General features: G+C 48.4%; 1 protein-coding gene across 2 annotated transcripts in view; it reads left to right on the plus strand.

Moving 5' to 3' along the window:
- Positions 1–1157: 1157 nt before the first annotated feature.
- Positions 1158–26737, plus strand: part of Vwf (Von Willebrand factor) — a 133732-nt gene continuing 108152 nt past the window's right edge. The window contains exons 1-6 of one of the 2 annotated variants that reach the window (NM_011708.4): positions 1158–1409; positions 2663–2717; positions 3560–3724; positions 13993–14095; positions 14340–14548; positions 18710–18834. In NM_011708.4, coding sequence (NP_035838.3) covers positions 2663–2717; positions 3560–3724; positions 13993–14095; positions 14340–14548; positions 18710–18834 — 657 coding nt within the window. In that variant the 5' untranslated portion in view covers positions 1158–1409. Of the gene's footprint in view, positions 1410–2662; positions 2718–3559; positions 3725–13615; positions 13843–13992; positions 14096–14339; positions 14549–18709; positions 18835–26737 lie in introns of those variants that run through there. The other variant, XM_006505918.4, reaches the window with a different exon arrangement.

Consider the following 26737-nt stretch of genomic DNA (forward strand, 5'->3'; position numbering starts at 1 on the left):
GAAGCCAAATAAACACTTTCCTCCCCAACGTGCTTGTTGGTCACGGTGATGGTGTTTCATTGCAGCAATAGAAACCTTAACTAAGACAGTGGAAACGGGAACGGGAGAGTGTGAGGTGTGTGTGAAGGGGGCATAGCAGTTCTTCAGAGGCTTGGCGGAATGGTGTAGTGAGAAGCAGTGAAGTAGGCCACTCCTAGACACTCTGCGGGGGCTGCCCAGCTGAGTGCCGGCAATCCCACAGACAAGGTCCTGCCTCACTTCGCTTTCCTACATTGTACCTGGTTTCTTTTTGAACAGGAATTAGTGTGTCCCATCTGGCTGAGACCTGGGCTTTTGGGAATAGGAGGTTGGGAGGCAGGGGCAGAGAGAGTATGTGTGTGCAGATTTACGCTAGTGTGCGTGGAGGTGTGGTGGGAACTCGGGGATGTAGCTCAGTGGAAGATTGTTTATCACGTGCAGGTCTTGGGTTCTATGCCTTAGCAAAGAGCAGGTGTGTACGTGTGAGTCTTTGAAGGGGGAGTATTAGAATGGAACCATCATTTCCACCCCCACTCCCCCAGTTCCCAAAGACTTAGACTGTGACCAGTGCTTTCATTTTTGTTGCTGTTTGTTTTGAGAGAGGCTCTCTCTCTCTCTCTCTAGTCCTTGCTGTCCTGGAGCTTGCTAAGTAGACCAGGCTGGCTCAAACCTCATAGAGACCTTCCTGCCTCTGTCTCCAGGCATGTGCTACCATGTACATAAAACACTGGCTAAGATACAAACAGGCTAGGTTTTTGTGAGGTCTAGCCTGGACGGTTCATACCTGTGGGTGACGGGGCAGGAAGTGCTAACATACTTCTTCCTCTCACCTTGCTGCTAAGTTGGCTAGGTTAGAAGAGTTTTTCAAAACCTCTGGAAATTGGAACCAGAAGCCACGTTGATGTAAGCCTGGTTCTCTCTCCTAGCCTGGACCAGGCTGTCATGGGAAACCTACTGTCCCTGGTCCTGGCTGCCTAAAGGGGCACTCAGGGTGTCTCGGGGACCAAACTGAGCTGTGGTGGTGTTTGGGGAGCAGATTCCAGGAGCTCTCCCTCCTGGCTTTTCAAGCCTTATCAGCCTGGAAGGGCTCGACTACTGCTTCCTGCCATTGTTTCCCGCTGGTAATTAAGAGAAGGCCAGGGCTCTGTGGTGGCAACTTGGAGCTATTGCAGGCAGAGGAATGGGCTGGGGCACAGCTTGGGTTTTCTCTCCCTGGCTCTGAGGACTTTGAAGCCCCTGGACAACTTGACAGCAGGTCGGCTCAGAGTCTGAGCAGATCCATCCAGCAGTTGCGCAGGAAAATGGCTTAGGAGTGAGAGGTGGCACCACTGAGTAGCGGCTGGGTTTCCTCAAGGGACCTTGGAGATACAGCCCCTGTTTGTATGGGCAAGGTATGATGGTTTTGGATGGAGATCTGGCTTAGCTGAGGGGTGGGGGAAGGTACAGGGCTGATCCCTGCCCCTGAGGATCTGGCTGCGGATCCTATAACAGAAGGGATTTGTCTGGAGGAGTGATTCAAAGCTACCTGGATCCTATGGTCCCTCTGCTGTTGCTGCTGGGTCCTGCTTTTCTTTCTGAAGAGGCTTTCTGGCCTGGCAGAATTGTATTCAGATGAGATTGGTAGGTCCCTTCCTTCCCTTCTTGAGTATGTGCTTGGAGCCCCTGATATACCTGTGTGCTGGGAGGGCAGTGGAGAGGGACACTTGCTTTGTGACCCAGTCTTGGCCATGTCCGGTTCACACTCATAAGAGGCTGGATTTACCCCTCTTCATTCGTCTGAATGGGCATTATGTAAGAAGGGTTGTACCCACTATGCCCTAGGTGGCACCTTCTGTATGTCCTGTAACATTCTCCAGAAGAGAGGGGTGGCAGCAGGGGCTTTGAGAGTCGCGGGGTGGGTGAGTGTGCTTAGCCAGCCAGGATTGAGTGGGCAGTGGGGTGAGGCACATTGTAAAGAAATGTTCTCAGGTCCAGGGCTGTTAAATTCCTGTCCCCTTGTCAAGGCCATTCAGCAAACATTTACAGAGCATTCCTGGGTGCTGAGTATCCTTGCAGGTCCCAGGGATGTTGGTGAGAAGGACAGTCCCTGCTCTAAAGGTACTCACGGTCCAGGGCAGGTGACTAACAAGTTCTCAGTGGTGGCCTTGACTGGTCTCTGAGTCTGGGTTCTGATGGCAACAACAAAAGCCAGCCCCTTCTCCTAGTTGGTTGCTATGTGTGATGGTGGAATGGCACCTTTGTTCCAGATGCTGCAGGACTGTGGGGTCATGGGATGCTAGGCTAACATCAAGGGCAGGAGAATAGAACCAGAACTTTCCCACCCCATGGTACCATTGTCTGGAGAAGGTCTCGGCAGTGTGGCTCACTGGGATTGTCACTCTTAAGCCTGGCTCTGCTGTGGGAGGGTTTTGGGGACTAGTTCTCCACGTTTAAAGGAGGCATGGGGGGCAGTGAGAATCCTTATTCTTAGTCTCATTCTCCTCCTCCTTCTATTATTATTATTACTATTATTATTATTATTATTATTATTGGCTTAAGAAAATGTTCCCTCAATGGACACATGCATTGATGGTAGCTTGTCCTTGCCACCTCTCTGGACGGTGAGAACCAGCTCATTTCCTTTTTATTTTATTTTATTTTGCAGATGAACCCTTTCAGGTATGAGATCTGCCTGCTTGTTCTGGCCCTCACCTGGCCAGGTAGGTACAAAACATTTTCTTTCCTTACCTTCTCCCAGGACACTGGGAACACCTCCTTCCAGGGCTCAGTACATGTGTCTGGAACTCACCTGTGCTCCATCTGTGTTAGACTTGTGACTTTAGGAGTCACTGGTCAACTCCTGTGACAGCTATGCAGAACCTTGTTTCTGATTTACATCCCCTCTAAACTGGATATCTGAAGGAACTTGGTAGCACAGGATTGTACCATGTGATGGGAGCACAGGGCAGGACAGACGGCATCCCAGTCTTGGAGACAGCACTTGTTTTCATGTGGTCATTTGGCTGAATCTCTCAATGTAGATGAGGAGACTGCTGGTCAGAGAAGAGACACTACTGCACGAGAGTCACACAGAGCCAAAGTCCAAGGACAGTTCTCTGGGTTCTAGGCCACCCCCTTGTCACCTCACTGCTTGTCCCACCTTAACCTCTCTCACTGAAATGCCAGCCATGCCCTTTGACTGGTGAAGCAGAGCAATGAACAAAGCAACTGTGGGAGCACCAACTCGTTACTGCCCATGGGGTGGGGGGCACAGATGACTCTACCATCTCTATACTCTGAATTCTTCTGTGTTCTCTAAGTTTTCTATACCAGGCATCATCGCATAAGGCAGGACGTGTCACTAAGATGAATCTATGTCCTGGAAGATTGTTTCTCCATTATTACCATGAGTCTGGGGTCATGCTCAGAGGCAAGGGGCCTCACTTAAAATGGAAAGCTCTTCCTTGCTTCTATTTTCATTCTGTTGCAGCCTGGCTTCTGTGGGGTCAGAGAACTTTGGGATGATGGTCCCATTATGCTCACCCGTGGCTTCTTCCTTCAGGGACCCTCTGCACAGAAAAGCCCCGTGACAGGCCGTCGACGGCCCGATGCAGCCTCTTTGGGGACGACTTCATCAACACGTTTGATGAGACCATGTACAGCTTTGCAGGGGGCTGCAGTTATCTCCTGGCTGGGGACTGCCAGAAACGTTCCTTCTCCATTCTCGGTGAGTCCTGGGTACCCGAGGCAGGATCCCAGAGCAGGGGCAGCTGAGATGGGGGACGGTTCCAACGCTCAGGACCTGAGATTCGAGGTCACTTCTGAGAATGTGGAGGGCAGTGGTCTCCCCATGACACCTTCCCTTGAAGATGGTGGCCTTCCCATGACACCTTCCCTTAGGGCAACAGCCTTTCTGTGACACCTTCTCAAAGTCTGGTGTGAGGACATCTGTGTTACGTTACTGATTGTGTCCATTGCTGTGGGTCCAGGCAACATCCCAGGAGTTCAATATTATAGAGAAAGAAGATGGCGTAGAAGAGCTTTGGGACACGTGGAATTCAGAATTAAGAGCTTGGATACCTCCTAACTTACCGACAGGAGCTGATAGTCCACCTGTGTTGTCTTCGCATCCTCACCGCAGCTGTGGGATGCAGGCACAATCATTCTTGTTTACAAATGAGAAACTGTATCCAGAGAAGGCCGTCTTTAGTCGTGCTGTGGGCCCAGGCATGTGTTAAGCTGTTTGTAAGCTGCCTGTGGCCATGGCTGTGAGATTCCCCACTCCTCACATTCAGCGTGACCCACACTGGTTCTAAAATGGAGGTTCTTCTGCCTTGGCCTTTTGAGTGTTGGGGTAATAGATATGACCAACTCTCCTGGCTTCCTCCCGCTTCTGGAATGCTCTTTGTTCTGGCAACTTAACACAAGCTAGAGTCATCAGAAAGAAGGGAGCCTCAATTGAGAGAATGCTTCTGTAAGATCAGGCTGTAGGCAAGTCTGTTGGACATTTTCTTAATTAGTGATTGACTGTGCTAGTGATTAATTAGCGACGTGCTAGTGATAGCACAGCCCATTGTGGGTGGTGTTATCTCTGGACCGGTGGCCCTGGGTTCTATGAGAAAGCAGACTGAGCAAGCCATGAGGTACCAGCCAGTAAGCAGCACCTCTCCAGAGACCTCCTTGTTTGAGCTCAACAATGAACAGTGAGATGGAGATGTAAGCCAAATAGTCACCTTTCTCCTCAGCTTGCTTTTTGGTCCTCGTGCTTTATCGCAGCAATAGAAACGCTAACTAAGACACTTTCTTAGGCTGTTCTCCCACCAGCTCTCCTGCCTCGGTTAGCAAATCAGTCGCTTTCCCATCATCTTCCCTGTTCTCTGGCAGCCCCACAAGGGCAAGGACAGTATCTTGTTTTTCGTTGTTTTATGTTGTTTATGTGGGGTCTCTCAATAAGGAGTGGAAAAGGATCCGTGAAACCTGGAACTATGCTGTATTAAAGCAGGGGTTCTCAACCTGTGGGGCGCTACCCTTTCAAGGAATCACCTAGGACCATCAGAAAACACAAATATTTATATTACGATTCATAACAGTAGCAAAATTACAGTTAGGAAGTAGCAATGAAAATACTTTATGGTTGGGGGGGTCACCACAACAGGAGGGACTGTAGTAAAGGGTCACTGCACTGGGAAGGTTGTGGGCCACCATATGAAAGGAAAATATTCATGTGAGTGACATTTGAGGAGTCTTGAGTGAGGGGCTTGGGTTAGGTGGAGAACACAGGGAAGTTTTCCACGCACTGGGGGCAGCATGAGCCAGGGGAAGAGGCGGGAGGGAGGGGGTGCATTGCGGGGAGCCAGGATCCAGATGACTAAGGCTGTAATGATGGTCAAGCTTGAGCAACGGTCCCCAACCTCAGCAGGTGTGAGGATCACCCAGGGGGAGTTAAACAGCTATTGCTTGGTTCTAACCCCAGAGTTCTGACTCCAGAAGCTCAGGAATGGGACCAAGAATCTCATGTCTAGTAATTTCCCAGCTGCTGATACGGGTGTTTACTGGGGACCGAATGCTGAGAAGCATGGAGTTTTTCTTAGGGTTACTGTTGCTGTGAAACAGCATGACCAAAGCAACTTGGGGAGGAAAGGGCTTATTTAGCATATACTTTTACATAACTGCTTATCATCAAAGGAAGTCAGGACAGGAACCTTGAGGCAGGAGCTGATGTAGAAGCCATGGAGGGGGAATGCTGCTTCCTGGCTTGCTCCTCTTACTAAGCATGCTTTTTTATAGAACTGAGGACCACCAGCCCAAGGATGGCACTACCCACAATTTGCTAGCCATCCCCACCCCACCCCACCCCATCAATCTCTAATTAGGAAAATGTTTTAGGCCCGCCTATGACTTGATCTTATGGAGACATTTTCTTAGTTGATGTTGAAGAAGGGTCAGAAAGAACTCGAGTGCTGGCAAGAGGGTGCTGAGGGGGCAGTGTCTTAGTCAGTGTTCTATTGCTGTGAAGAGACACCATGACCACAGCAACTCTTATAAAGGAAAGCATTTAATTGGGGCCTGCTTACAGTCTTAGAGGCTTAGTCCATGGTGGCACACAGGCAGGTGTGGTGTTGGAGAAGGAGCTGAGAGCTTTACATCTGGTTCTGCAGAGAGGAGAGAGAGAGAGAGAGAGAGAGAGAGAGAGAGAGAGAGAGAGAGAGAGAGCACGAGCGCCTGGGCATGGCTTGAGCATTTGAAACCCCAGTGACACATTTTCTCCAACAAGGCCACACTTACTAGAACGAGGCCACGCCTCCTAATCCCTGTCATGTAGCACCAATCCCTAATGACCAAGCATTCAGATCTATGATCTGTAGGGGCCATTCCTATTCAAACCACCACAGGCAGTTATACAGGAAGAAGGATTGGTAGCCTGGGTCACAGTAACAAGGCAGGAGCTGTAATGGACCAAAGGCACTTTTGGGATGTGACAAGCTATGGAAACCATCCTGAACACTGGACTGTGGGTTCCCACAGAGGCAATAGTTAGGGCGAGGTTTAGAAGAGCAGAATCTCCTCCTGCCCCAACTAGGGAGGCTGGGACTCAGGCCTGCCACTCAGGTAACCACAGTGTGTATTCTAACTGGAGCTCTTCCTACCTCACCATCATGGAGGAGAGGTAGAGACACCCTACCTGGTGACTGAGGGCATTGCTGAGTCAGAATGGAGTAGGAATGACAAGAGGGTTTTGTACTGTTTTTTGAAAATGGTTTTCTATTTATGTGTATGTGTCTGTGAATATATGCCATGTGTATGCTGGCGCCTGTGGATCCCTTGCAGTTATAGGCACTTATGAATCACCTGATGTGCGTGTTAAGAACTGAGCTCAGATCCCTGGAGAAGCAGCGCATGCTCCTTCCAGCGGAGCCATCTCTCCAGCCTTGGTACAAGATTTCGACAAGGTTAACAGTGTCACCTCTCTATACTATGGCATCAGATTTAGGGAGGGCGACACTGATGCCCTAGTGGTGGGGATCTGTCTGCCTTAGCTTTAGCTTTGTTCTCCTGTGGATCCTACCAGACAGGTTAGTAAGCAATACACAATGAATCTTAGGGCCAGGCATAGAGTTCATATCTTGGGCTCTGGGGACCCAGCCAGCATATTTAAAAAAGCCCTCTTTCTCCCTACATAAGGGCAATTCAAACTGCCTCCCTCTAGGCTGTGCTGGTGCCTCTGGAATGTAATATGACCCCGCCAGGAAGGTCCTTGTCTATGTTTCTGTTGCTGGGACATGATACCCTGATGAAGGCAAGTTAAGGACCAGTTTATTTTGGCTCTCAACTGGTTACAAGGGAAGACACAGCGGCAGGAGCTCGAGACGGCTGGTCACGTAGCATCTACAGTTAAGAAACGGAGACCAACAAACGCTCGTGAAGAAGACCTTCTCTCCTTTTTGCTCAGGACCAAGTCCAGGAAGGGCTGCCAATCACTCTTAGGGTGGGGCTTCCCGTTTCAGTTAACCTAAGCAAGGCAATTCTTCTAAGACATGCTCACAGGACAACCTAACCTATACACTTCCTTACACAGGCTCCTTCTCTAGGTGGATCTAGAGCTCATTACGTTGAGATGAGATTATAACACCAATCCCTAGTGTCCTATGAGATTAACCATCACAGCCCCTTTGACTACTTGGCTCTGGTTAGCACTGGGCTCATCGACTTGGGTTACCCAACGGGCTTATATTTCCAAGGACTCAGAGGCTATGCCACTCTGAGGAGATGGAAGCTTAGGAGGAGACATACACTCACATTCCTATCCCATCAGAGTCCCCAGAGAAACAACAGCCTCCTTAGCCTCCTGGTCTTTATGATTTAGGCATGTGAGGCTCAGGTGAGGTCAGCTCTTTGAAAACGTGACCCTTTGTGCAAACTAAGTCTCAGAAGCACCCGGGTCACACTAGGATGTCCTGTTATTGAATTTGCTCGTTAAAGAGTCACACACTGCTGGGCCTCAGTGTGCTCTGTCAAGGTCAGGTTCTCTTTCACTGAAGGTAACTCCCTTCTGCCACCACACAGGGCTGTAGCAGAGACCCAGCCTCATGGGTCACTCTTCCTGGTTTCAGTACCCAGGGGGCACTTTGGGATCCAAGGAGGGACCATGTGTTTCCAGATATCCCTGTCGATTCTCCAGTGGTTTGTGGTCCTTTTCTCATGACAACTTGCTCTTGTCAGGAGTCAGTTTTCTGGAAGCCATTGATCAGAATCAGTTCTAGAGTATACGTGCCTTGCTATAGATTGATTGCATTTCCATCCCAATCTTACTGTGACATCAGACAGACCTGATGGTTATTTTTCCTGTTGATATTAGTGGTGTGTGGGAGGCAGGCTGGAGTGGCGATGGGGAGGGGACCAGAGCCCTGGGTCAGGGGAAGGACCCTAGGCTTCGGACCCTGGGTTTCGTGTGTAGGCCTAGGATTACCTTGCACTCAATTGTTCTCCAGAGACATCCTGTTTCCTTGATTCTAAACCTTCCTGTCTGGGTGTTTGTGGGCCTTGCTCATATCCTGGGTAAAGTGTTTCTGTCTGTGCACGTAAGCCTACCTAACGCCAAGGGAAGCCCTCTTGTGACTGGGGGCCCAAGCCAAAGTTTCATGTCTTTCCACAGTCAGCACAGGGGCCACAGAGAGACTGGGGAGTCCCCATTTCTCCTGCTCTGTAGGTCCTTCTCTTCCTAAGTCATGGCCACAAGATCTGGCTCCCAGATCAGTCCAAGGAGAGCCATAAGTAACCAGAAGCCCGCTCAGTCATTTCCACAGTACAAGATGTCTGAGAACGACCCCCCCCCCATCCTGATTCAAGTTCCCTGTATGCTTCTGATGGGGCAGGATGCCTCCTGCTCCCACCAATGGGGTGAGGGTTGGTGGCTCGCTACTTTCTGAGCATCTTGTACAGTGAGTTTGAGGCCAGCTGGGAGCCTAGGGAGAATTGACTGGCCTGTTTTCCTTCTTGGGTGGACACCCAGCCCTTCCTTGCCCAGCAGTGTTAGGAAATACTATACTACCTTGGAGGTTTGAGGCGTGCGAGGTTCCCTTTTGGGGGGGCACTTTGAATGGCATGCTTTCCTAATGGTTGCACAGTATTTGCAGGAAGGAAAGAAGGCAGGTTAAATGGAGGGGTTTTAGAGTTCCTCTCAGTGTCAGTGGTTTGTTGAATCCACTGTGCTGAGAGATCCTAGGTAGGCAGCTGTGTGTTGCAAAAAAGACACTTGAGCTAGGGGATCAGAAAACCCGCATGCTGTGCTCCCAGTGACCAGTGTAAACAGATAGTCCTTAGTCCGAGTGGTTTCCCCACCACAGGATAACTGGCAGTGTCTGGGTACCTTTTGGAGGATCATATCTGGGGTATGCGCTACAGACATCTAATGGGTGGGACCAAGAATCTAGTGGGTGGGGCCAGGAATCTAGTGGGTGGGGCTAGGACATCTAGTGGGTGGGGCCCAGTTGCTGTTACTCATTCTGTCGTTTGTAGTGGGTCTCACAGCAAAGTGTCCAGTCTCCAGTGACAATGGTGGCCAGATAGTGAAATCAGATTATATATTTAAGCCTTAGTTTCTTCAACTGTAATACGATAGCAATTTACCTGGCCTGGTGGTGTTTGCATACAATCTAAGTGCTTGAAGGAGTGAGGTGAACTTTAGTTCTAGCCTGGCCTTTGCTACATAGATGCTGTCTCTTGGAAGGAAGGAAGGGAGGAAGGAAGGAAGGAAGGAAGGGAGGGAGGGAGGGAGGGAGGGAGGGAGGGAGGGAGGAAGGGAAGAAGGAACAAGACAGTTTAGGTCAGTGTTGTTCATACTGAGCTATAAGCCATGTGCTGTAACTATCATTTGCAAAGAACAGCAAATGCCAGAAAACTTCAGAGTGAGTGGCATATGGTAAGGGTGAAAACAGAAACTCTGTATGTGTGTGTGGGTGTGTGTGTACTGACTCATGAAGAAAAGGGTGTTTTGACTGTTAAACTTAAGAGCCACATATTCAGATGGTCTCAGAGACCCTCCTCGCTCTCATAGTGTGTCCTTTAACCACCTCCTGCTGTCGATGTGGCCAATGGCTCTGAAGCCTGCTCACCTTGTGAGATTGGGAGCTTCACAGCTTCGACACAGTTCTACCTTCACTGAAGGACACAATGCTAAGCCTCCCCCGGCCCCTGCACTGTTCATTTCCGCTTGTCTTGGAGTGGAAATGGGATTTGGTTGCCATAAACTATCCACTTCAGGACCCCAAATTCTAACAGTCGGTGAAGATCTTGGACCACCAGCTCCAACCTGTTCCTTCTTACATCTGGCCCACCTTGACACTCCTTGGCTACCTGACCCCTAGACTTCTTAACTCTGGTCTTTCCTGGAATCCCAGGCAAGTCCTTCAAATGTTCTGTGGTGTTTGGCTGATCTCAGGGAGTCCTGTGGATGGGGGGAGGCAGGATTGGAGCAACCAAGGGATCAGGGACACCATGAAGACACGGCCCACAGAGTCAACAGACCAGGGACTGATGTGGGTGGGCGAAGATCAGAGAGCCTGCAGGGCTCTGACTTAGGCCCTCTGCATATATGTTAGGGCTGAGTTGCTTGGTATTCCTGTGAGAATCCTAACAGTGGGAAAGGGGCTGTTCCTGACTCTTTTGCTTGCTTTTAGGACCATTTCCTCCTGTTGGGTTGCCTCTTCCACCCTTGATATGATAGCATGTGCCTGGTCTTAGTGTAGCTTGTTATGTCACATTGTTTCATGTCCCTGGGAGGCCTGCTCTTTTCCCAGGAGAGGTGGACAGGGGCTAGGTCTCGGGTGGGGAGGAAGAGAGGTGTTGAGGAGAGACTGGGGGAAGGGAGGGAGGGGAAACTGCGGTCAGACCTAATATATGAGAGAAGAATTAAAAAAAATTCAATATGAAGGGCAGGTGACTCTCAGGGTCACCCCCTGGGGGATCCACTACCACAGCTTTTATTATACAAAGTCACTTTGTCTCCTTTCCTGCCACACTATAAGTAAGGTAACTTTGAAACAACTGATCCACTTTTCCTTTTGTTTTAGACAGAGTTATGCTATGCAGCTCAGGCTGGGGTAGAACCTGTGAGCTTACTGTTTCAGTCTCTCTCAGTTTCAGGATCACACACCTCATTTTATCTTGACTTTGTTTCCATTTTCCTCAGGCTTCTTTTGTCTATCAAACTGACCTCTCGTCCTCTTCCTCAAGGAGTGCTCCCTCATTTCTCCTCAAGGAGTGCTCCCTCAATCCTCCTCAAGGAGTGTTCCCTCATTCCTCCTCAAGGAGTGCTCCCTTATTCTTCATTCTTCTCTTGGGAAGGGCAAAAGCTCTCATGCTTCCCAACATGGCTTTGGGGGTTCTTCTTGTTTGATTTTCTTCTGTTGTTGCTGCATTCTGGGCTAGCCTAGCCTCCTAGGCAGTGGCAGTGGCCTTTCTATGGCATCTCTGAAAGAAATGGACTTGTTGGTCCATATCTGGGTGGCAATGGCACCTCCCTAGCTGCCCGGGTGCTGCCTAAGCATCTCTTAGCACTACCCCTGGCCACAGTTTCCCTGGCTCTCGTGTTCCCAGCTCCCTTTCTCAAGTCTCCATTGGAGGGGGAGCCTATAAGAAGGGCAGGTCTTCAGGGAATCCCTTCAAGTTCCCAGGAGGAAGGTGCCTTTGGCACCTGGTGAGGTTTCCCAGGAAACAGAAACAAAGCATCTTTGTCTGCCTTTCACTGTAATATTGGGGATGCAAAGGAAGGGCAGACCGAGGAGGAGACAAGCTGGGGGGGGGGGGGCGGTCATAGAGGTCAGGGACATCGAGAGGGAAGGAGCCGAGCAGGTCCTCACTGGGCCTCACCGCAGGACCTGTTAGTGTGCAGTGTTTGGAGCCCAGGCCTCAGGCAAGCAAACCTAAGATGGGTTTTGGCTCTGGACCCACAGTAAATGCCTAGGGACAGGACAATTCTTGAGAGGGTTTGCACGCTGGAGCCTGGCTCTGGTTGTCTTTTAAAAAATCACTTTCACACAGCCATTTCCCAGCATGTGGAAAAGCTAAGTGATAGGATAGCCATGCACTCACACTGAAATGCTACGTGACTGTTGTATCTTTCTGTCGCCTACGGGCCTGCGGCTGGAGACTTACTCTCTATAGAACTAGTCTCAGGCTGAAGAGGTGGCTCAGCAGGCAAGAGCCCATCCTGCCCTTCCTGTGTTTGCAGAACACTTGCCACCCCTAAGCCTTGAACACATACATGTAATTATAGAAAAGAATCTTAAAAAGTATATTCTGAGTAAAAGTGCAGAGCAGACCAGCCCTGCAGCTCAGACCTGTGGGACATGGCTGAATAAGGACAATTGGGAGGTTGGGGCTGGTGTTATTTGCTATTCTAGAATCATTCTGTAAAACTGTGTGCGCCCCGTGGAGGAGGGTGGGTCCCCAGACTGAGACGGCCGAGACATGGAACTCAGTGATGAGCCGCATTCAGTTGATTTCCTGTGGACATTAAAGCAGCTACTGGCTATTTAGGAATATCTTCTCTCCTCCCTCCCTCTGTCCCTCTGTCCTTCCTTTCCTTCTTCCTTCTCCATCTCTTGCTTCATTAATTTATGTGTTTATTTATTTACTCACATGTGCCTGTGCGTGCCACATGCATAGCTGTGCCACGTGCACGTGTGTGCCACACGCATATGTGGAGGTAAGAGGATTACTTGTGGGAGTCAGTTTTTTTTCTTCCCCCACGTGCATGGGTTTTGGGGCTCCACCTCAGGTTGTCCTGGTTGGCAGCAAACAAAGCTTTTTACCTGGTGAGCCATCTCAATAGCTCTCTCCTGTTTTCTCAGGAGGTCGGATGCACATCCCGCGTTACCTGCTTGCTAACAGTTTGGTTTGGTCTGTTGAGCTTGGTGCAGAAGCTCGGTCCAAACTGATGGCCCTTTGTGTTTTGTCTAGTCAGTTTGGCATCTCTATTTTATCCTGCCTGTGTTGCTACGAGGCTCTTCAGAGGGTGGCAACTTCAGGGGTACAGAGGCTCACTTCCTCCGTGGTCCTGACTGTGGTGGTAACAACTCACACCAATGGTCCAGTCTTCTGTGGGCGTGGCACCACACGCTTCCTTGCCACTGTTTTGTTGAGGCGCTCCAGGCCACACCTCCAGCCCTCTAGGAGAAGACAAAGGTCGATTTACCCATTTCTTCCACCTGATCTCCAGGTTCTCTCAGGCTCCCTGAGGCCCACGGTTGAGTGGTCTCCACTGGCTTCCCTTCTTACATCCTCCAGTTTCTCTGTTCCCTGGTCTCCAGACTCAGCTTCTCCGCTGACCCCTCCCTTTCCTTTATCTCCTACACAGTCTGTTAAACACCAACAGCCCAGACTCTGTGTGTTTCTTACAGATTAATTTTGCATTGCTAAACTTTCAGAGAACTGTGAAAAATGCCTGTGTTTGGCCCTCACAGCCAGGCCATTGGCAGAGAGCATTTTCCCAGGTGTTTGTGTGGTGTTTGGCCATACAAATGTCACTAATAGAGATATCAGTAATTTATTGATTTCCATTTACAGTTCCCTTTAAATTTCTCACGGGAAACCATGTGCAGTTAAACAGTGGGACTCAAGTCTCCATTTTAAAAACAAACGGCACATAGATTCTGCCTTGGATTCTCCTACGGTGACAACACTGTGTGGTAAAGCTGGGTACCTACAGCTCACTCTACTTCTATCTGTGCTCAGACAGCATGAGCCTTATTTCTACACCAAGATGATAAGCTTCCAGAAGGACACGGCCATGCCTGTGCCTCAGTCCACTGAGGGCTATGCATCAGCCCTTAGTACTTACAAAGAGTAAGATGAGGGAGTCGAGGGTTTTCAGGGGTCTTGGTTGCTTTTCTGTTGGGTCTTTCAGGAGTAGACTTCCATGGAGATTACAGACACTCGGGAAAAGATGTATTAGTTTTGGACGGAACCTTTTTTTTTTTCTCTTTTTCTTTTTAGGGAACTTCCAAGATGGCAAGAGAATGAGCCTGTCTGTGTATCTTGGGGAGTTTTTTGACATCCATTTGTTTGCCAATGGCACCGTAACGCAGGGTGACCAAAGGTAAGTCAGAAGCTCAGGTGTCCCATGGCAAAGGACCCTGGAGTCTTTCTCTCACATTTTTCATTCCATCATAATTTAAGCGTAGAAACTGGGTCCCCAGAGGCCAGGTCTCTGCAGCGCTGGTCCAGAACCTTGACCACTGTGCTTCACTGTCTGAAGCCTGTAATGTGGGCTTGGGGTCGGGAGGCTGGGGAGATCTGAAAATTGCACCAGCAGCTGAATGATTTTGCCCTTTGCCCTCCAGCATCTCCATGCCCTACGCCTCCCAAGGACTCTACCTAGAACGCGAGGCTGGGTACTATAAGCTCTCCAGTGAGACCTTTGGCTTTGCGGCCAGAATCGATGGCAATGGCAACTTCCAAGTCCTGATGTCAGACAGACACTTCAACAAGACCTGTGGGCTGTGCGGTGATTTTAACATCTTCGCGGAAGATGATTTTAGGACGCAGGAGGGTAAGCTATCTGCTCGGAGCATCTAGAGCTTCCAACTTCCTAATTTAATGTCTGCTGACCTCCATTCATAGTCCATTGATTCTGTGATTCATAATTTTGGATTGTCAGATCATCTTTAGAAGGATTTTATGTTAAATTTGCAGTCTGCATTGAATTATTGATTCTCTTTCTCTTTCTCTCTCTCTCTCTCTCTCTCTCTCTCTTTTTTTTTTTTTTTTAAACATTTTTCAAGACAGAGTTTCTCTGTGTAGCCCTGGCTGTCCTGGAGCTCACTCTGTAGACCAGGCTGGCCTCGAACTCAGAAATCTGCCTGCCTCTGCCTCCCGAGTGCTGGGATTCAGAGCGTGCTGAATATGAATCTCAAACCTTCCCTAAGCTTTCTCCTTACCCCATGTTTTCAGGAGAGACTTTCTTTCCCCTTATACTGAGCCCAGGTCAAGGAAACAAACTCTTGTTTTTCTGGTTTTCAGAGTAGGTTGCTTTCCCTGCTAGCTTTCTCAAAGGACCACACCTTCACAGCAGGGATTTAAGTCCACCTCCCACCATCCAAGTTCAAGATGGCTGCCTTCAGCCTAGTCCTCTGCAGCCAGCCGCTTGTCTGTTCTTCCTGTTTATCTTTGTTATTCTTCCTCTTCTCCTCCTCCTCTCATCTTTCTTTCTCTATCTCAGAATTCTGTCTACTCTTTTTGAAGTTATTTGTGGCTTCAATAGAATGTTTGTCCATTGTAATATGTATATAGAGATAATATGTATATGTATATATATGTATACATACACACATACATTTACATATTACATATGACCTATGCTCTGGGAAAAAAAGTGGTATTTGTTGGCAAAAGTTGGGCCCCTGGTGCTATTTTTGGAAACATCTCCAGAAAGTGATTTATTTAGTTCAGCTCTCAGTTCAGACCCAACACTATTTGTTCCCAAACAGTTAAGTTTGTTTCCTGACTTCTGAGAGTCTCTACTTGTTTTGTTTCTTAATCTCTGAGGCTCCCCCCTTTAAATAATAACATTTGCAATTTCATCTACTGGACCCCCTTCTGCTTTGGTTCTTATTTAGCCATAGAGTTTCATACTATACAAAATCAGGGCTGAAAAAGATTTTTGAGACCACCTTGTCTAACTTTTCCTGTATAAATAAAGAATTTGACACTCAGGATGGGGGGAACAGCCCTGATCTCACTGACTGGTTGAAGAAACTTTCCCTTCCTTGTGAAATTGCTTCTCTCCCTCTTCCTTAAGATGTCCAAGCCCACTCTACTCGATTGGGTACCAAAGAGCATCTATCACAGCATCCAGTACACAGTGGGTACCATACGGATTTCAGTTCACTTCACTGGACTCCCCTGGTCTATTAGTTTCCTCTGGCTTCCAATGAGTTACTACAAACCAGATGGCTTCCAGCAGCAGAAGCCTATTCCTTCACAGTTCTGGAGACCAGAGCCCTAATCCAGGCCTCGGCAGGGCAGAGCTTCTTCTCCGGGGACAGGATTTGTCCCTCGGGTCCCCAGTTGCTACTGCATCCCTTGACTTGTAGCTGTCATTTCTACCTCTCCCCTGTGAGTGCCTGCATCCAATTTCCCTCTTTGTCTGATAAGGATACATATAGCTGTACACAGGGCCCCTCCAGGTAATCCCGGAGAATCGCTCCTCCTAAGGCTGTTAGCTGAACCATTTAATTTGTGGTATAATGTGCGTAGAATATTTTACAAATGAGCATATCATTGAAGGAGGACTTTCTTCCTACTCAGCAAACTAAATAATTAGAAAGGCCTCCCTTTTCTTCCCATACAAGGCAGTTTATTTTATCCCCACGTGTACTCTTGGACCTTAAATCTCCTTCCTAGGTCTAGCTCTGTAAGAGATTGCTCACCAATATTCAGCAAGGCTATCAGGAAGAGCCTTTGTTCCAGGCTGTGTTGGTCTTTAAGCCCCTCGTGGTAGCCAACTACAGAATGAACGCTACAGGCACAAGAGCACCTGGACACTGAGAATAGGAACCTGGAAGAGCCAGTGTGTGTGTGTGTGTGTGTGGGGGGCATCTTAAGACTCATGTCACATCCTTACCTTCATTCCACACTAATGTTCTGAGCATCCAGAATCCACTGTAGCTGAAGGTGGAGCTAAGACACGTACTGTGCTCGTAAGAAAGGAGCTCACAGTTGAATGCTAGCTCAAAAGTCATAGAAGGTCAGAGCTGAAAAGGAACCCAAAGAAAGATAAGAGGTTTCCTGGAGAGTTGCCTGGGCTGCCTAACATGGAGAAGGGCACACCCCACCAGGCCAGGCTGGGGAAGGAAGGAGAGCTAACTCAGAAAGGTTGAATGTTCTTGGGCTCTGTGTCCAGGACTATGTAGAGAGAGTTGGCATGGTAAGAATGAGTTGGTTGCTGTCCTTGTCTCTATGGCAAACTATCTGAACCAACAAGTCAGAGAAGCAAGGACTTATTTTGAGCTCACAGTTTCCCAGATTTCAGCCCAGAGTCTCCGGTTCCATCTGCTCAGGGCTTTGTGCCCTCCATCACTGCAGACAGGGACGTGTGGTGGAGGAGGTTGCTCATTTCATGACAGACAGAAAGCAGGGGAAAGGAACACAGAATGAGCCAGGACAAGGACACATTCTAAGTGACTTACGTCCTCTAACTAGCCTAGGCTTCTCTCTCCTGAAGTTTTCAGAACCTCTCTAAGTAGTGCCACTTGTTGGGGACCAAGCTTTGACCACATGAGAGGGTGTGTGGGGACATCTTATATTAAAACCATGACAAAGCAGGAGGAAAATGGTCCATAGAGAAGAGGAAGGGCATGCCAAGGCATGGAGAAGTGGGGGTGAATGGCATCATCTGCATTATTTTTCTTTTTACATATAAAATTCACCCGATCACTGTTTTTGAGAATTTCATATGTGAGAACTATACATTATTTCTACTTCCCCTCTCCCCTCCCCCTCCAACTCCTTTTGTGTGTCTCCCGACTCAATCCTTCCTATGACCTCTTCTTTACTGTTACACGCACACTCAAGAGTGCACATGTGCGCATACACATACACACACACATGTACATGTATGTGCACACACACAGACATGCATCCTCCCACCCCTGCTGAATACATTTAGTGTTGCTCATGTGTGTATTTGTTTAGGGCTGACCGACCATTCATGATTGAACAGTCTATGCGGGCCTCATTCTTAGAGAAAATTGAGTCTCCCTCTCTCTTCAGTCATGAATTGCCCCTATCTCTTCATCTAAAGGTGGGACTCGGACAGGTCTCCTCCCATCCGTGTTGGCATGTCACTGGTGTTGCTGCTGTGTTGTCTTGTTCAGGCAATTGCATTTTTGAAATCTCATGGGTGCAGCTTCTCTGTCATATACAAACGACACCGTCTCACAACAGTCTTCCCGGTCTTCTGTGTCTTACAATCCTTCTGTTTCCTTTTCTGTGAAGTTAGATGTGTAAGTTGGGGTTGAGTAGCTGTGGTAGTTAGCACTCATGACCACGGTGGCAACTCTTATATGGAAACTTTAACTGGGGCTGGCTTTCAGTTTCAGAGGTTCAGTTCATTATCATCATGGCGGGCCATAGTGGCGCGTAGGCAGACATGGTGGTGAAGACGGAGCTCAGAGTTTACATCTGGATCCAGAGACAGCTGGATACTGTGTGCTCCAATAGACATAGCTCGAGCATAGAAGACCTCAAAGCTTGCTCCCTCAGTGACACACTTACTCCAAAAGGACACACCTCCTAATATTGTCACTCCCCATGGACCAAGCTTTCAAACATATGAGTCTATGGGGGCCATACCTACTCAAACTACCACAGTGCCCCATGGCCAACTGCTCTCTGTACTTTGACCAGCTGTGGCTATGATCTCTGCTGCACAAAGAAGCTTCTTTGGTGACATCCTCATCATCTTTCATGTCACCTCCTTTATTGTAACTGTCCCTGTCTCCATCCATGGCTAGTCAAATCACTTGCTGAGCTCCACTGTCCATGCACTGTGGTGTCATGCTGAGCACTGTACAAAATGCCCATGGTCCAAATGCCTGAGTTCTAATCTAGAAGGAGTTTGAGTCAGGTGATAACTGGCCAATAGCATTCATGCGGAGGTCTTGGTACAGGCTTAACTGAAGCATCATTTCTTGGAAACCTTTCTCTGCAGGGACCTTGACCTCAGACCCCTATGATTTTGCCAACTCCTGGGCCCTGAGCAGTGAGGAACAGCGGTGTAAACGGGCATCTCCTCCCAGCAGGAACTGCGAGAGCTCTTCTGGGGACATGCATCAGGTGGGTACTGTCTGGCCTGGATGTGGTCTGCATGGTTTGTGACTCCTAGAATTAAGGCAAGGGACTTGGTATCGTGGTTTCTTCCTCTCTTCAGGGGTTGGGTGAGAAATGGGTCTCTCTGGCTGTTCAATATGAGATGCTTATGAGTCTTTTTTCAGATTGAAAACTTATTTCAGCTAGAATTTTGTCTAGTTCTAATATTTTCCTTGGCCTTGTGCTTTCTTTAAAACTGGGTAGGTATAGCTAGTATCTCCGATACTTTGTGAGGCAATAGCAAATAGCATGGTGCTGGACAACGGAGATTATTAGAGTTCTGGAAGCTGGTGTGATGGTTCTGCTATCTGGTATAGGTACTCCTACCTTATAGTCCACTTATATTGTATACAAGACAGGAATAGGCAGAAGAAGGGCTGCCTGTATCATTCTACTTACCAACGGGATGCTCACATCACTCTAGTTACAGAAGGATCACCACATCACTGTATGTGTGGAAGGATGGCCAGCATCCCTCTGCCTGCAAAAGGGTTGTCCATATCACTCTACCTGTAGACCTTCCCTTCTTCAGGAGCTAGATATCACAAGATTCTAAAGGTTCCTTTTAGTTCTTAAATTCTTTATCGTGTATGTGGTTGTTATGGCTAGGAGGTCTCAAAAATATTCAGTGTGCATGGGCCATATACTTTAGGTGGTGATAGCTAGGGATTATAATGATCTCAATAATGACAACCCAGAATTCTTTGCTGGGAGAAGCCCAATTCACCTAACTCTGCCCATAATTAGACCAACCCACTTCTCCTATCTCAGAAACAACAGTAGACACTAACATGGCAGCTTAGCACGAGAAAGCTCCATTAATAGCTGGTTACTCATCTAAGGAATCTTTGTTATTTTCACAAAACACCTTGAATCAGAGGAACACTTTGAATCCAGGAGCATGTCAGACTCAGGGGAATATCCTGGGAGGATGCTAAATGTAGCGGCCTCAACTCTTTTTTTTTTTTTTCCATTTTTTATTAGGTATTTAACTCATTTACATTTCCAATGCTATACCAAAAGTCCCCCATATCCACCCACCCCCACTCCCCTGCCCACCCACTCCCCCTTTTTGGCCCTGGTATTCCCCTGTACTGGGGCATATAAAGTTTGCAAGTCCAATGGGCCTCTCTTTCCAGTGATGGCCGACTAGGCCATCTTTTGATATATATGCAGCTAGAGTCAAGAGCTCCGGGGTACTGGTTAGTTCATAATGTTGTTCCACCTATAGGGTTGCAGATCCCTTTAGCTCCTTGGCTACTTTCTCTAGCTCCTCCATTGGGAGCCCTATGATCCATCCATTAGCTGACTGTGAGCATCCACTTCTGTGTTTGCTGGGCCCCGGCATAGTCTCACAAGAGACAGCTACATCTGCGTCCTTTCAATAAAATCTTGCTAGTGTATGCAATGGTGTCAGCGTTTGGATGCTGATTATGGGGTGGATCCCTGGCTATGGCAGTCTCTACATGGTCCATCCTTTCATCTCAGCTCCAAACTCCGTCTCTGTAACTCCTTCCATGGGTGTTTTGTTCCCAAATCTAAGGAGGGGCATAGTGTCCACACTTCAGTCTTCATTCTCCTTGAGTTTCATGTGTTTAGCAAATTATATCTTATATCTTGGGTATCCTAGGTTTGGGGCTAATATCCACTTATCAGTGAACACATACGGCCTCAACTCTTAAGCACACAACTTCCAACTTGTAAACAAAAGACATCCCAAAAGCCATTTTTTTGCCCTTGTGCTTCCAGTGACTCAGCGGCGCAAGGCCCGCTGGGTAGTTGCCTGGCACGTGGCCACGGTTGCTAACAAGGGCAGACTTAAGCTCCAGACTGAGCGCCAAGAGGCCCGTGCTTTGTGCAGAAGGGGGATTTCCTCTTTCCCAGGGCTTGAGATAGCTGACATTTGTCCTTTTAAAGACAAACCGTTGAGATTCTCTCCCCCATAGTTGGGTGCGCTGGTCAGTTTTTTTTCAGCTTGACACAAACTAGAGTCACCTAGAAAAGGGAACCTCAGATGAGGAATTGCCTCCGTCACATCAGCCTGTGGGTTTGGAAAATGAGATGTCCAGAGCACATCCAAATAGGCAAGTGAGACAGGCATGCCCTTCCTCTAGAGATGCTTGACCAACAGACAGATTTCAAAAGAAATCCATCCAAGGTACTGTGCACGAGAGACTTTTCTCACTTCCCCCTTTGGGTTTCTAAATTAGAGTTCTGTGTTTGGTTGGTGGCATTCCCTCTCCCTCCCTTCAAGGCGAGGCTGAGAGCAACAGGTCCCGCCGAGCATATTTTGTTTTGTTTGGCTTTGCAAACACAGGCTGCAAACAGCAAGGGCTTGGCAGATGCTGCCCACCCTCAGAGTATCAAGGAACAAACCCTTTGATGTGGCGTTAGTGGGAGGTACAGACAGACTTTTTCTGGAGAGAACCTGATACTGAGGGTGAGTTGAGGAGGGAAAGACTGGGTGCTTTGTTCAAGGAAGACAAAGCACGGATGCAGCTTTGCTAAGTCTGCGGGGACACATTTTAAGGCTCCAGCTGTATGTCCCTACTCACTTTGTCTCCCGGGTGCTTTAACCAGCATCCTGGGAACAGCTGAAGAACGTGGTTCTTGGTTCGGGACTGAGGCTCCAAACACACCTCCCTGAGGCACGAACTCCTTCAAGTCCAGCACTCACAGTTCAGAGTTTCAGTTTGTTTACCTAGAGAACTGTATTCTGCCCTTAGCCAATCAGATCGTGTTTGCTCACAGCCGGGATCCCTCATTGGCTGGGATGCGCAGTGACTCATCTCCTGGGAGGTGATTAATGTGGCCTCTTGTAAGTTTTTGCTCCCGCTGGGCCCCACGCTTAGATATTGGGTCTGCTAACTGGGAGTCTTTTAGCAGCGGGGTTTTGGATTCAGGAGCCAGTTGGAATGGTTGAGCGTTCTCAGGGAGGCTGCACTAGTGTACAACTGCTTTGGTTAGCTGTCAGAACCAGTCACCTCTCTTTTCTCCTGATTTTTGTAGCTCTTTCAGGGAGCCTGGTCATAATTCTTATACCTTGGGGAGGAACGTTTGCCTGTTGTACCAACAGACCCACAGCCTCTCTCTGCTGGGACCGATAATGGCTTGTTGGATCTCATCGTTTGCAGTTTTAGTTTTGTTTTTGTTTTCCAGCTGAGCCTGGAGCCCAAGCCATAAATGTCCAGATTAAGTGATGCTCATCTGCTCACAGCTACCACACAACACATGCTTTTTAGAGAGATCCTTAGCCTTTCTCTTTTTGTAAAATGAAGTCTGGGGAGCATGGGGGAAGGGCTGAACTTCACAAAGGGATAGTAGCTTTGGTCCTGTGTCCTGCCTGTAATTTGAAGCCGAAAGCCCCATAGGGTTGCTGTTAGCCCACAGAGTGGTCATTCTAGCTATGGAAAAAGACACTCCTTTCCCAAGGCAATCTCCTGTCACTGATGGAAACCTACCACAGTGAACACAACCACTGCACGTCCCACGATATACAGATCTGCGGGTGATGCTAAGGCCCACTATGTAAGTGTCAGCCACTTGGCACATCACCGTTGGTCATAGTGTAGCCTGTCACCGCACTTGGTGACTTTGGACTAGCCTGGGAGTCACCGAAGCCATTATCACCACTCTCAGGTCACATTCCCCAGTGTGACAAGATTGGCTCCTGCCTTTGCTACTGCTGTCAAGAGCATGAGGACACGTCCATGCTTGGCACCAAGAGATCTCTCCCTGTAATTCCTAAGAGTTTGTCTTCACGATGACCAACTGCCAAGTTACTGGGAATCCCAAGTGTTCAGTTACTGGGAATCCCAAGTGTGGTTGCTGCTAATTTTTACTTGAGCCACAGCAGGGGAGTAATCCAGTGGTAGCAGCATCGTCAGATGAGTCAGGATTGGGAGAAATGGATTTTCATCAACGTTAGGAATCCCAGGCTCACAAACACTGAAGCACTGGATGAGATTCTCAAAGTTACCTCTACATCCCCCTACCCCCTGCGGGAAGGTGCTCTGTGAACAACAGCCAGATGGGCTGGATGTGTTCTGATCTTGGCTTTAAGAGTCAAGGCCTTAGAATAGGCTTGCTAGGCTCTTTCTGGCCTTCATGCACAGCTCAGCTCTAGCTGGCTCCTCAGCTTCCTGAGAGAGCACACTCCATTAGTTTATGCTCCTTTGAAGTTAGAGCTCTGTGTGTCTATCCATGTCCCTGAATACTGGAGTCTAGGACCCCTCTGGGCCAGTTGCTCTGGGCTGGTGTGTGAGCCCTGATTCCATAGTCGGTCAGTCTCCTCCACAGCAGCTGGAGACTTTCCACTTTCCTTTCACCTGTGAATTTGGTGTTTATTATGGGAGCATGTGACATTTTTCTGTGCTGTCTTTGTCTCACCTTTCACCACCTTCCATCCTGTAGAACGTTCTCTCTCTCCTCCGGGACAAAGTGCGGCTCACCGGAGACATCTCTTGTCCTTGGGAAATCACCTGTCCTATGGGCTAATATTTGCTAAAACCATTGTTGACTTTCAGTGACCATAGCACATCTCTTCAATAGCCCAGAGAAGCACACAAAGTATCCATCCTGTTGGGGACAGAGCAGTTTGCTCTTCATGTCCTGATTACACAATTGTTTATTTGCATGGGCGGACCTGTCACTTCTTGCTCTATCTAGATGGGGAGCCGGCAGGTGTGCGTGGGAGGGTAATTTCATCAAGTAGTTTGGTCTGCAGTAGGCTCTTGGCAGTTGGAACAGCCATTCATCTGCCTGCCTGGGATTCAAAGTTGTTGAATTTTTATTTATTTTTTTACTTTTATTTGACATGTATGGGTGTTATGCGTGCATGTATGTTGTTATGCTATGTGCATGCCTGGTGCCTAAGGAGGCCAGCAGGGTTGTCATATCCCTCTGGAACTTGAGTCACAGATGGTTGTGAGCCATCATGTGGGTGCTGAATGGGGAAATTAGATCTGGGTCCTTTGGAAGAGCAGCCAGTGCTCTTAACTACTGAGCCATCTCTCCAGTTCCAATTCAGAACGAGTTGTAAGACTTTGGCCCATGGAATCCAGCAAACTCAAGGATACAAGTCTACACTTAGTGGCTGAGTGACAGCACCATGAGTTGGGTTTATAGACAGGGTACCCGCTCCCCAAGCCTTATTGTTAAGGTTTGGACACAAGCATCTACATACATTTCCCTTTGGCAACACGAGCTACTTCTCAAGTCTTTCCCGACTCACCAAAAGGCTAAGTAAGGAATGAGGACTTATACAAGGAATGTCTAGGACCAGGAAGTAGTCTTGGGTTCACCCCCTTCTTATCCTCACCTGGGTTCTTTTCCTGCGTTGCCTCTCAGTGTCCCCCTCCTTCGGGCTCTCCTTTACTGAACACTCAAATAAGAAAACCCTTTCCTTTACATTCAATATGTTGTCCACTTAAGAGCAGCTCCAGAGAAGAGCTAAGTGGCCATGGTGATGGTGACAGCCATGGAGGTGGCCTATGGTGGTCCTGCTTTATTTGCTATGAGGTTTCAAAGATTTCCTTTGGGTGGGCTGGCATTTTGCCTTTTGGGCAAACCCTTAGGAGGGCTGGATAAAGTCCTAGCATCAATTTCTCCCTATTACAGCAAACCCCAGGGTCTGTAACAAAATGCAGTTATCCTGTATCCATGGCTCCATTGTAGGAAAATCTTACCTGTTCTGAACGCACTGTTTTTTTCCTTATCATTCCTTAAACAATGTGTGGTGACAACTATTTCCCTACACTTATACCATAGCTAGTAGTATAAGTAATTTAGACGGTGTTTAAAGCATTTTGAAGATGTGTGGGGTTCCAATGGGGGACCCAGCATTCATAGATTCTGATATGAGAGGAGGGTCCTAGAAGCAGTTCTCCATGGCTACTGAAGGATGGGTGTTTCTCAGATGTTTCCTTTCCTTTGCCCTCTTCCAGGGAGGATAAGAGTAGGCAAAGAATGGAATAGGTCCCATCAGAACACACTGAGATGTTTTGTATGGGTCAGGCACTGCTGAAACTGTGTAAGGCTTACAAGGTAGAGATCTGAGGACCGGGCACACAAGAGAACTTAACCCATCATGAAGGAGAACAGCAGTGCCTGGGGGTCAGTAGGTGACAAATTGCTTGATGGGTGGTAAGTGACAGGCAGCTCAGGTGATTGATTGCTGTCACAGAGCTGGTGATTTTTCTTGCTGTGAGCAGGATATGTAGACCGGTCCATGCTGGGCTGTTTATTCAAGAGCTTGGGTAAGTTCTGAACTGCACCTCAGGGAATAATACTGTGGGCAAAAGTCCCCAGAGGGAAGCCACACCTCCCAATGCCCTTCTGCAAGGCTGATGGGGTGATTAGGACCTCAGTGATCATGGAGGGCTTGGAATGGTTTAGTTCCAGAGCCCGATTCCACTTTATCTTGGGTTATCTTTGGCTCTCTAAATAGCCATCTCTTGTCCACTTCTTACATCCTTGTGGTTGACAGATAGACCCTTTTGGAATGTATTCACTTAGCAGATCACCAGGTTCCACCAACCAAAAGGCTAAGCAGAGTCTGCTCTAACCCGCCCACACGATGTTTCCACCAATGGCTTTGCATAGTGCCTTAATGTATGCTTTCTTTGTTCGGTTACTACAATAACAGTGTGATGAAACTGTTAACTACATCGGAACATGGAATTTGAAGTATTTCGAATCTGTGTTCCAGAGCCACGATCATTTATAGCTGGCTTCAGAATAAACGTTTTTAAATCCCCTCTGAGGTTAGAGCTATGCTTCTTATGTGGACACTGCCTGACTCTTCGTCTGGCTGCCAGAGTCTTGCTCTGATTCTGAGAACTACTCATGTTCCCAAGAGGCTGGGGCAGAGTGAGAAAGCGCCTAGTGGACACGGGCATTTCTACTAGGTTATATAGCCATCCTGCATATCACGAGCGTCTCACTCATGATACTCACTAGCTTAAGAAGAGGAACCTTCACAAACCCCATCCCTGTGATGGGGTTGGTATGAGCCAGGATGGAGATCTGAATCTTGACCATGAGTCGGAAACTTGGAATGTGGATAAGAACCCCAGAGCAGCCAGCGGTTATAAGTGGACTCAGTGATCTCCTTTTACCCCATCCATCCCTGAATCCATCCCTGGCTGACTGATTGGGGAACTATCCTCTGCCCTGAGGTTTTTGTTTTTGTCTTTGTTTTTGTTTTTCGAAACAGGGTTTCTCTGTGTAGCCCTGGCTGTCCTGGAACTCACTTTGTAGACCAGGCTGGCCTCGAACTCAGAAATCCACCTGCCTCTGCCTCCCAAGTGCTGGGATTAAAGTATGCACCACCACTGGCGGGCTCTGAGTGAATTCTTGAACCCACTGCTTTAGACCAGTTCAGCTTCTAGGCGCCTCCACACCTCCTCCAAGGGGCGGGCCCACAGGAGGCCTCCTGCCGCCTACTCTGGAGCTGGAAATATCAGGGCCCAGCAAACAACTTGCGCTTCTTATACTTTTCTCTCCTTTCTTTATTCTTTCCAGGCCTAGGAATGTTCATCCCCTCCCTTCCCCCCTCTTCTCCTTTGTCAGCTGTTTGAGAAGAAACAATTGCGTAGCTGCAGACCTCTGGCTCTTGCTTTTAATCCTGCCTTGCCGGCATACCCCCCTGGGGAGATTCTCCTGCTTTCTCTCCCCTCCCTGGATGGGGCCTAACATCCCCAGGGAAGAGGCCTGGCCTCTTCTGATGAACTGAAAATGGGATTAGGATGGGCCACAATTGGGTCTGTACTCCTGTGCAGGAGGGTGAAGTCGTGGATTGATGGAGTCAGGGCTGCAGTTCTCTGCCAGCTTCCGACACCACCGACAGGAGATGAAACAAGACAGAAGT

Source organism: Mus musculus, chromosome 6 (genome assembly GCF_000001635.26).
Source record: "Mus musculus strain C57BL/6J chromosome 6, GRCm38.p6 C57BL/6J".
Lineage (NCBI taxonomy): Eukaryota > Metazoa > Chordata > Mammalia > Rodentia > Muridae > Mus > Mus musculus.